The 10,869-nt window shown below is 58.1% G+C and overlaps 1 protein-coding gene across 1 annotated transcript; it reads left to right on the top strand.

The window, feature by feature from the left end:
* Positions 1–633: 633 nt before the first annotated feature.
* VOLCADRAFT_99789 (uncharacterized protein) lies at positions 634–1,116 on the top strand (the record flags this gene model as incomplete). The annotated part of the gene is made up of 1 exon (XM_002958476.1): positions 634–1,116. The coding sequence occupies one exon, from the start codon at positions 634–636 to the stop codon at positions 1,114–1,116; it is 483 nt and encodes a 160-aa protein (XP_002958522.1).
* Between the last annotated feature and the right edge of the window lie 9,753 nt (positions 1,117–10,869).

The following is a 10,869-nucleotide window of genomic DNA, read 5'->3' as shown; positions in this document are numbered from 1 at the left end:
TGTCGAATGATCCCGACTTGCAGCACTCGCCAAGCACAACCAGCTCCCTGAACATCTTGGCGCTGATTGACTCAACGGCGGTGATTCTAATCCAACATCACCCCAATCTCAGTGTAAACTAGTCTCCAAATGTGCCTGCACAAGACTGTCACCCCTGTCACCCGGCATTCACATTGCCTTAACCTCCTCAAGCTTGTCGGGGTGTGACACGTGGGCATGAACCTTGTGACAATGGGCATTGTCACAAAGAAACTGGTTGCAATCAGAAATGCATTTTTGCTCATGCCAGGTTACCGACATTGGTTACCGATTACTGGGGACGGTTAACGGATAACGGTTTGCCCGGTTATCCTACCGACCGGTTACCCATCTCGTTAACTGGACCCGTTAGGTCGGAACCGGGCCGGAACCGGCCTGGAGTATGCCATTGGGACTCGTGCTCAAGCCGGACGTGCTGCTGGGGACGGACTGGTTTACGCAGGTACAAATGCCAGGGACGATGTTGAGCATGCGCCAGCATCATGTGTTTGACGGACTACTATTATCATCATGTGTGCCTGCATACATCGTGGCGTGTTCTAACGGCACCTACTGCTCACCCGTCAACCCAACCACATACGATTTCAAGTGGAGATGCGTGCACCTGTGCATTCTGGCCTCCTTTGTGTTGACCACAGCGCCTGGTGTTTCATCTACCTGCAGGCCCTGGACCACCGCTGCAACAGCCACAGCAGCAAGGCCAACTTCGAGAAGACGCACCGGGCACAAGCTACCGGGGATGCCAAGGTTGGGCTGCACTGGTTCCACGCGCTGCTGCGCAACGTCCTCTGCCACGGCTATATCTCGGAGCAGCGGCAGACCCTGCAGGCCTACCCGCCGCAGCTGGCCACGCTCCACAGCAGTGGCCGTGTCGGCAAGGTGCTGACCAAAACGTACGACAGCCCACCGCCCGCACGCAGCAAGGCCCTGGTCGTGTCGGCTGCAGCATCACCCAGGGCGCAGTTGCAGCCGCCTGGCGCAGGGCCCGCCGTGCACCCCATTGTTTCGCTGCATTTGGGCAAGTGGCTGGGGTGTGCCTCTGGCGCTGCCGTCATTCCGCGGCGTTACGTGGTGTAGATGTGAGTGGTCCGTACCACCTGGCAGACCTGAATCATGTTATCACGCGGTGTAAACCTGGCATGCGCCGCTGCTGAGAGGCGGGTCGTGTGATGAAATTCACAGCTTTGCCCGATGAGGTAGCCCTGGCATGTGGTGTGCGTGGTGGTGGGGCTGGGTGGTAGAGCAGCAGCACCTGTGCAGGTGTGCAAGAACTTGAGTGGCGAGTTTCTTGGCTCCTATGAAGACACGGTAACCAGTTGCATGGCGCTGCTGCTGTGAGGGGGGCACTCCCTCGGCACTGGACGACTTTGCTAAGCACATGCTGCAGCGCGGCTTTGTGCTCTGCCGAATGGCGGAGGCGGACCTGCAGCAGGTGGTGGACAGCTGCAACGGCCTGCTGCCTCCAGGCACCACGCAGATGACGCGTAGAACAAGTGTGCGCGTGTTTATGGTCGCGTTTCCCGGCACCATCACTGAGCACTGAGCATTATTGGCAGTTTTACGAGTATGTGCGAATGCATTTGGAGTACTGGGACAAACCATGTGTGCGGACCTGTTTGGTGCCCCAGGACATGGGGAGGAGGACGAGGGTGTGTGTGGGCGGGGCGGGGTCCATGTTACATTGAAGGGGTACGAGTGCTAAGTTTGGCACGCTTGCCTGATGTGTCTGTAAAGCTTGCATGTTGCTTTATAAACACGTTGTGGTACATAAAGTTTTGTTTGTGTGAATTTGAGGGGGGGTACGGATGCTAATTTACAGATAGCTGGGAATTGTGAAGTGGTATGTGAAGGGGTTTCACAGGGACTGAAGTCTGTGTGTGTGTGTGTGTGTGTGTGTGTGAAGGGGGGTAGTCGGTTAGCGATTTGACAGACTAGGGCATTAGGGCTGATGACGAAGCGGTAAAAGGGCAGTTAGTCTGTGTACGTTGTGCGCCTGTAAAGCCTGTACCTTTGCTGATAATGCTGAAAAGGCGTGTCAGTACCTAAAATTCTGTTTGTGAAAATTTGAAGGGTTACGGGTGCTTTTTTACGGCATTGGTAGGAAATGTGAAGCGGTATGTAGAGGGGCTTTACAGGATAAGAAGGGGATGTGTGGCCGTTAGTCGGTTAGGATGGCGGTGGAGGGCAAAGGGCAGCAGGAGGGGCGGGGTCAAAGTGAGTTGGGCTGTGAGGCATGGGTGTACAGGCATGCTGCACGGGGCGTGCTTGTGTGGCGTGTGTGGCCGGCAACACTCACCGCGCACGCATGCACGTGCTCGTGCACAAGCAAGCTACATGTTCGACCGTTTGTAACATCACGTGACATTAAGGCCCTGTCCATCTACCTACCGGTGCAGTGGCCCCACCTGTTGCGCAGTAGTCCTCTTGCAGCTGGCAGCGGCGCCCGCGGGTGCAGCCAGTCGGTGGCAAGGCAGCACCCAGCACCAAAGCTGCGCGGGAAGGAGACAGGTTGGAGGTGGAGTTGAAGTCGGCGCAAACGCAACACAGCGCCAGGCGCAGGCGCCACGCAAACACAGGCGATCAGGGGTGCCAGTCTCCAAGACTGGACCGCAAGTCAGCATGCGACATGCCCCGGTGCGTGCAGGGGGGATTTAGCCGCGGCAGGAGCGGAGTCAGAATACATAGTGTTTATAGGCCATCTGCAGTTGTCTCGCAGATTGCTGTGGATCCCCGCGTGATTGCTGACTTCTGGTCGCGCCTGCACACCTATGTTAGTTTGGGCATTGCCCCCAAGGGTTGGGAGGCGGTGCCTGCGCACCATCCTTTCCTGGCTCGAGGTGCGGGTGATCGCGTGGTTTTGGTTTTGCCTGCGGACGTGGCCTCCCCCCCGCCCTCGCCCTGAGGGTGTGTGGTGCGCGGTGCTGTCGTTCGGGTGCGTGCGTGTAGGGTGTCTACAGTGCTCGCAACTGTCGGCTGGCTGCGTGTCGGTTGTGTTGTGTGCCTGTTGGCAGCCCCGGGCCGCGCTTAGTGCGCTAGCGTTTCAGATGCTTGGAGGGTTGGTGTGAAGATGAGGCTCCGGCCGGCTTAGGCTTTGCTGGGACTTGTGCAGCGCCTTCCCATGTGACGGTTGGCAGAAAGACTGGGGGGAGGGCGGTTTCTCTTCAGGCCAGAGTATGGTCCCTTGTGGCACGTGTGCGGCGTACACGCTGCTTGTCGGACTGTCCCGTCTTTGTAATACCGCATCCATAAAAAAACACTATGTATTCTGACTGAGCGGAGCGCGCCACAGACGGAATGCGTGATGTTGCTTACCTTGCATGCCTCCTGGGCGCGCGCAGCCGCAGAGCAGTGCATGGTCGGCTTGCCTGTGGAGTGCTGGGACGCATTCGAGGATGGCGACCGACTCAACATGGCGAGTTGACCCTCGCAAGGCGTCGCAAACCTATCGCGGCAGCAGTAGCTCCCAGCACGTCCTGACTCCCTCCGGCCCCTGCTACTATCCAGCCGCTCCGCTGCAAAAGCACAAGCCCGTGAAGCAACAGCACACACTGGCTGGGTCGTTGCCGTACACCCCCGCTGCTACTACCCAGCACCTGATATTCATGCCAGCCAGGCTATAGCACACACTAGGGGTCATGCATCGCGTCTTGAAGTGCGGGTAGAGCTGGCGGTCAATGGGGTTTGGGTCTGCGAATTCCAGTGTCTCGGTAAGTCCACTGTCGCCAATGCGCTGGCGGAACGGAAAGTTATCTAAGTAGGACTCATCCGAAGATGGGAGGTGCTGAGTACTGCCAGGCGCTGAGTACTGCCCAGCGCTGAGTACTGCCCACTGGTTGTCAGGAGTCATAAAACATGCTCGGCACTCGTGCCAGCAACACAGCGCGGCCGCTTGGGTACAGTAACGTCAGCCGCGCACGCAACACTTTTAGTTGCGCCTCCTGCTAATCTCTGTGCTCTTCATGTGGGTCGGGACTCTCTTTGCCCTTCGGGACTTCGCCACCATGCCCCTTTCCATGTACCATCGCATGCTCGGCACTCGAGCATGAACATGGTGCATCCGTTCTGCAGTGCAACATTTTGGACGCGCTTGGGATAGCTAAAACTGTCGGGGCAGTACGAGCTCTGGGGCAGCATGTCCATGCCAGCCTTGAATGCTGTGTTTGCGGTGTTGGGGTGTCAGTCAGGTTGCGCCCAAACACCCAGGTTGCGACAGTCGGAGACGTGGGGATCATCTGGCGCAGGTAGAAATTTCCAAACCCAAAGTTGAAGGCCCCGTCGGCTGACGTAGATCCTGGCTGGAAGGGCCAGCGACTGCGAGGCGGTAACCAGCTGGTTCGTGTAATAGTCGAGCCGATCCATTCAGATCCAGCTGCACGCTCGTTGCTTAGGAGCAGGAATGTGCCCCTTGCGAAGGCCGGCCAAGAGAGCTGAACAACCAAAGTTAGTTAGGCGTTATAAGGGTTACCTTGGCCTGGGCCTTCGGTTTTCATGAGGCAGGAAGGCACGAGAAGTGTGCACCACCTTGTAACAACACACACGTTGCGTCAGCCCCTTGCACAACGCAGCCGAGCACTGCAATATTCTGACCTGTAGCCATGCTTGCGTGTGTGCGTGCCCAGAGTTGAGAATTTATGTCACGTCCTTCTAGTCCTTCCTGAATTTACGGTAGGCATCGGGGCTCAGCCGCTCAGGTCCTCCGGCAGCTGCTTCGCAGGCAGCCAGAGCTGGCAAGTGGCTTCCTGCTGCATTGAGGGTGGTCTGGCATTCCTGACACAAGCTGTTTTTCAGAGCCGCTCAGCCTCTAGAGGGGTCTGCACAGGCCTCTGAAGGGCTCTATCTGGACGGCTCTGGACGGCTCTGGAGGGCTCTGGAGGGCTCTGGAGGGCTCTGGAGGGCTGTGGGGGGCTGTGGGGGGCTCTGGAGGGCTGTGGGGGGCTGTGGGGGGCTCTGGAGGTTGTAACGCGCATGCTTGGCGGGTGTGGGCGGAACGGTGTTCTAGGCTCATTAGCCTAATCTTCCGAGTGTCGTGGGAAATACAAGTAAGTCCTTTTCAGTCAGCGTGTCCCGGCTACAGCGGGACAGTACCCAGTTGGCCCAATATCCAGTTGCAGAGGCCGTGGCAAACCGCGCCATGCTGAAAGGGAGTCGAGATGGTTACTACGGAGTGAATGGATTCCAGACGTTGTATGCTTGGCAGGCCGGCAGTGCCGCACCACAGCCCAACGGTCGTACACCTAACATGGAGCACATCCCAGCCCAAGCTCACCGTCCACAGACCACCAGCACTTAATGGCATCACCACTAGCCCATTACCCCGCAGCGCTTTAGCATCTCTAACAGCCGCGATAGGCAGGCATGGTCGCCGCGTGCCTGTGGCAAGCTGGGTCAGTGGCTAGGCTACTCATTCAGGTTGTATGGCTGAGCGCGGCTCAGTCTGAGTCCAGCACGCAAGCGGCCTGCGCATCTAAGGAGAACATGGGCTGCGCATGTACACGTGCGGGATTGGAGTTCATCACACAGCTCATGAGTAGCACGGCGGATTACTCCCTTAGGCTATACCACCTAGCTAGAAAGCTAGCTAGTCCATACACGCCTAACCGATTTAAATCCCGGCCCATATACCCCCCCCCACACACATACAACCCCCCGGCTGGACTATCCGTCTATCTCATGTATCCCCCCCACACACACATACCCACATGCGATCTCACCTGCCAGGCCGCCAGCAGGTCCACAAGGAGGAGACCAACACCAACACCTGCAGCTGCTGCTGCGCCCGCGGCCCTGGAATCGTAGTAGTTGTAGTAGTTGTTATTGTTGATGTGGTGGTGGCGGGGGAAGCCCGGCAGCCAGCTCTCACCCCCACCTGCTCTCGGGAACCGCTCCCCGGCGGCGGCTAGACCGGCGGACTGAGCCAGGTCGCGACCTCCACGCAGCTGCATTAGCGCCTGGGTGGCGATGCCGTACGACATGCACAAATGCAAAAGACATGAAATCATCATATGGGGGCCGGGGCCGGGGGCGGAGGGGGACGGAGGGTATGGGGACGGGAGATCGCGCACTGGAAAGAACACAGGTACGACCCCATGATGTCGTATGATGTGATGTGATGTGCAGTATGATATGCCCCGTTTGGGCTGTCTGGTTTCCCTTGGTGACCTCCTGCACCTTCCTAGGTGCCTTTGCGAACAAGAGGGCGGCTGGGGAGGAGACTGATGAGCGCCAGGGGGGCCTTGTGAAGGTAAACGTTAACCCCAGGACCGTTATAGCACATCGGGGGCGCGTATCTAGAAGAGGAGAGATTCGATGTACACGTATGTATACATGTATATCTGTATGTATGTCCACCCAAGGCGTCCTCGTGCAATCTTCCAGGTGCTGTCAAGCGCGGAACCCTGGCTAGATGTTTCGAACCCAGGCCTGGCACAGCACCACTAATTAGCCGGGGGGCCATATGCAATATTCCGATTACATATCCCAGGCCAATTGCGGCCTGATCCAGAATCGAACATGCGACTTTGTAATCACGTATCCTCTTCTTTAAGGAATCTCGCTTTTCTAGCGCTGAAAAATTTTCGCTACAGCCACAGCTACAGGCACAGCTACAGCAGCAGTTACGGCCACAAAAGAGCTGCACCTGCCGCCACGCGCAGCAGCAGCAGCAGCAGCAGCAGCTACTGGTACTGGTAGACAGCTACAGCCGCCACATCAAGGACCTATCCGTATCTGTATGAGTCACTCCACTCTCGTTCATGCAACATGCTCATCCACATCTACATATCTATCTATATATCTACCCCAAACAAACATCTTATCACATCTTCGGAGAACCCCCTCCCCGGCCAATACCCTCCCACCACCACCACCACCACCACCACCACCATCACCACCACCACCACCACCACCACCCGAACCTACCTCTGCGGGCAGCTCCTCGCCCATCTCCTCCTCCCGGTCGGCCCCCGCGGGCCCCTCGTCCTCCTGCGCCGCCCCCTCGTCCTCAGCAACCCCCTCCGGCACGGCGCCAGCCCCCTCCTCCTCCTCCTCCTCCTCCTCGTCATCATCATCATCCAGTACAACGACCTCAACAGTGAGCGCCGTAACGCCCAGTGCCATTCTCAGCCGTGCAAGCACGCACCCGGGCGGTATGGGGAGCACCGGCAGCGCCGGTGGACCTGGCAGCGGCGGCGGCGGCGGTGGGATCGTCTCTCCGGCGCCGCTGCCGTCCCGCGGCGGCGGCGCCGGCGCGTCGGAGGAGGCCGATATGGAGAAACCAGCGGCGGAAGCGAACACGGTGGTCCCAGAACCACGGACACCTAGTGTCGTACCACCTGTATCTGTGTTTTCTGGATTCGCAGCCCCGTTCACCGGCGGCGGCGGCGGCGCCGCCACCGCCACAACAGCTAGTAGTGGTTGTGGTGGTTGTGACGATGACGAGTCGGGGGACGACGAGCAAGGCAGTGCCGCTCGTGGCGGCGGCGGCGGTAGCGGCGGCGGCGGTGCAGTACTCTCGCGCTCGGTGACGCCGACCATCGTGTTGTCCGGACTACAGTGTAGCAGGCGGCTGCCGTCCATTCGCGAATGCTCGTCCCTTGGTACGGCATGGGCGGAAGGGCATGTACTCTCTTATGTATTCTGCTTTAATCAGAACACATACGAGTATGTTTAGCTTCACCCGCGGGGCTGCCACCCGCGGGCCTGCTAGCCTTCCGCTGGCAGTCCCCCTACCACCTTCCCCTCATCCTCCCGATGTTTCCCCCGGGGGACACCCCCCCAATCACCGTCACGAACGTCATCATCATCATGATCATCATCATCATCATCAACATCATCCATATGTGTGCCGATTTCCGTAAAGTCGTCATTTGCACAAACACCCTTACTTATGTGCGTATGTGTGCCGATTTCTGTGAAGTTCTGTCAGTGAAGTGACATTTCCGGGTTTAGTACCTGCCACCAGGGCGGGCCCCCTTCTACTTGAGGGGCTTGGATTGGTGTGGTGGTTAATGCGTTATGCGGTTTTCTTCTTCGTTAAGTGTCCTGCTGCCCTAGCTGATTTTCTAATTTTGATCTGAAATGGGGAAAACAGTATCCCCACATAGCAAAATCCAGGCAAAATAATTGGGAAAATCTGGAAAAACAATGCTTATGCAAATGTTTTTTGCTGAAACATTAAAAGAACGCTCAACCACCCTATAAAATTCTCAATTAGTCAACAATAAATTAGCCAATATAGTAATATCTCCAGATAAATTCTAAAACTCTTAGAAGATGAGACTAAAACCTTAACCCCTGATTGGGTTGTAGGGCGCCAAACTCGTTAAACCACCACCTAACCGCCTCCTAACCGCCGCCAGTGTTTTTTTTTTCATTTTTGCCCGACAATTTTCCAGTCCGAACGGAGGAATAGGTTTTTAATCGCGGGAATTAAGGTATTCCGAATCTGTCAGGCGCTGGGGGGGCCCCCCCCCAGACCCCCCCAATGAGGTTTTGTTTAGTTCGTACAAACACAGGGTTTGGGGAATATCACAACACGCGCACACCACAATCTCTCCATAGAGGTGTCTCTTGCACGCCAGGAAGTGGCGCGCACTTGGACGCTGCACGGGTGACTGTTGTTGCACCAGCTGCCAGTAGAGGAAGCGGAGCTGCTGCATGCTCTGCCTCAGAGTTACCGGGCGCAAAAAGCTGCGCCAGGCTCGGCATCTTAAGCTTCTGCAGTGCCAGTTCCCCCTCCTGAAGCTGAGCTGCATTGACGGCCTTCAAGTGCCCGGCGGAGGTATCGTGCGATGCAAGGGTCTCCCTCCGGCACTCAATGACGTACTCGCGCCCTTTGTGCAGGGAGCATGGGCCGCAGCGCACCATGTCGTGCACCTCCCCCTTACTCACATCCGCCGTAATGCACTAAACATAGCTCCGAAGTAAAGCTGCCACTTAAGGGGATGCTTGTCCTTCTTCTCCAGCCACGCGCCGTCGCTCTGGCCCTTCGCGACCCGCTGTGTCTGTGGTCGGGGCGTCTTTGCGCCGCGGAGTGTGGGGTTAGGAGTCTTAGCTGCAGCGCCGGGGTCGCTGCTGCCATCGACCTCGACGCCCGTGTTTCCTGGCCCATCGCGACTGTCTCCATATGAAAAACGTTGACGTTTGGCCCGCTTGCTGATGACAACCGGAGTGGCATCATTGTCGTCGGCTGGCTGCAGCATTGCGTCCACATTGCCTACGGCCTCTAGGCCGTCTTCATTACCGTCGCTAATGGCTTCAGTGAAGTTTAATACCTTCTTTAATGGCCTTCCACGTTTTGGGAGCTTCGGGTCCGAATATTTTGCAGCGTTTGGTCCGGTCAGAAAAAGTCCGATTCCTCGTTGACTTTCGGGCGTGACCTTCCTAACAGTATCCATGGCATTAAAGTACTATAATATGGTTAACATGTTTGTCTCCTGTGAGATTCTAGCGGCTTTGGCATGGACAGCCCATTTTTGGCTGGAGAAATGAACTTGTACGGTCGGAACATTATTTATTCTTAATTTCCAGGACCGCGAACATTTTTTTATTCCGAATTCGGAATATATTCCGCAAAAAAAAAACACTGACCGCCGCCTCTAACTGCTTTCCCGCCGTTACAGGCACCAGGAGGTCAACGGAAGATGAGCCACAGTCACCGTCGTTGACGGCGGTGGTGGCGGCGGTGGTGGCGGCGCCTCTGCAGCAACAGCAGCAGCAGACGCACAGCACCGGCAGTAGCAATGACGACAGCAGCGGCACCTTCGCTTCCCTCACGCCTCCCCCCGCTGACACCGCCGGCGGAAGACGGCACAGGGAGATGCGACAGTAGCAGTACGACGACCGGTAGGGGGTTCCCGGGCGGGTGCGGCGGTCAGTGGTGGCAGCGCTGCCGGTAATACGGCAAATGCCGGCGGCAGTAGCAGTGGCCACAAACGCGGCGGCCGTGTTGTGACGCTTCATGGTGCGGAAGCGGAAAAGGAAGGGTCCCGGGCGAGGATGGGCGGGGGAGGTCGCCATCATGGTGATGGTGATGATCCCGCGGGCACCGGCAGTGACGGCGGCTATGGCGGCGACGGCGGCGACGGCGGCGATGGCGGCGACGGCAGCGATGGCGGCGACGGCGGTGATGGCGGCGACGACAGAAGCGGCAATCTTCGCCGCCATGACCACGTCGCCCGAAGCCATCATTTGCCCGATGACCGTCAGCGTCATCACGACCACCAGCATCATCAACATCATCATCAACATTACGACCACTTGCCGCAGCCCCACTCTGTGCGCTTCTCTTTGCCGGCCCCCCTGGAGAGATACGATGGACCAGCCCTGGAGCCGCCGCCCCTGGGGCCGTACGAAAGTCGGCCTGTCGCCGTACCGGGGGAGATGACGGGCTTTGCGCGACACATCTATCATCAGCAGCAGCAGCGGCGGCGGCGGCGGCGGGAGGAGAAAGAGGAGGAGAAGGCTGGCGGCGGCGGCGGCGGTGGTGACGGTGGCAGCGCCAGCACCACTCACAGGCGCTCCTTTTCTAACGGCGGCGGTTACGTCTCGTCGTCAAGTGATGAGTACGAACGTTACGACAGCGCGTTAGGATCGTTCGGCGGCATCGTAGTAGGCAACGGTGGGGCATGGGGGGTCAGCCAACGCCAGGGAAAACGGTCCGGCGGCGGCGGCGTCGACGGTGGCGGTGGCAGCGCCGCATTGTCGTCCGGCACCAGCGGCGTCGGCGTCAGCGGTGGCGACAGCAGCAGCAGCGGCGGTGGTGTCGGCGGCGGCCGCTCCGGGTCAGATGCGGACTCGGACATGCTGTACAGTACTGCACATGGCGACGTA

Source organism: Volvox carteri (assembly GCF_000143455.1).
Source record: "Volvox carteri f. nagariensis unplaced genomic scaffold VOLCAscaffold_95, whole genome shotgun sequence".
Classification (NCBI taxonomy): Eukaryota; Viridiplantae; Chlorophyta; class Chlorophyceae; order Chlamydomonadales; family Volvocaceae; genus Volvox; species Volvox carteri.
This window is presented reverse-complemented; position numbering and strand designations above follow the sequence as displayed.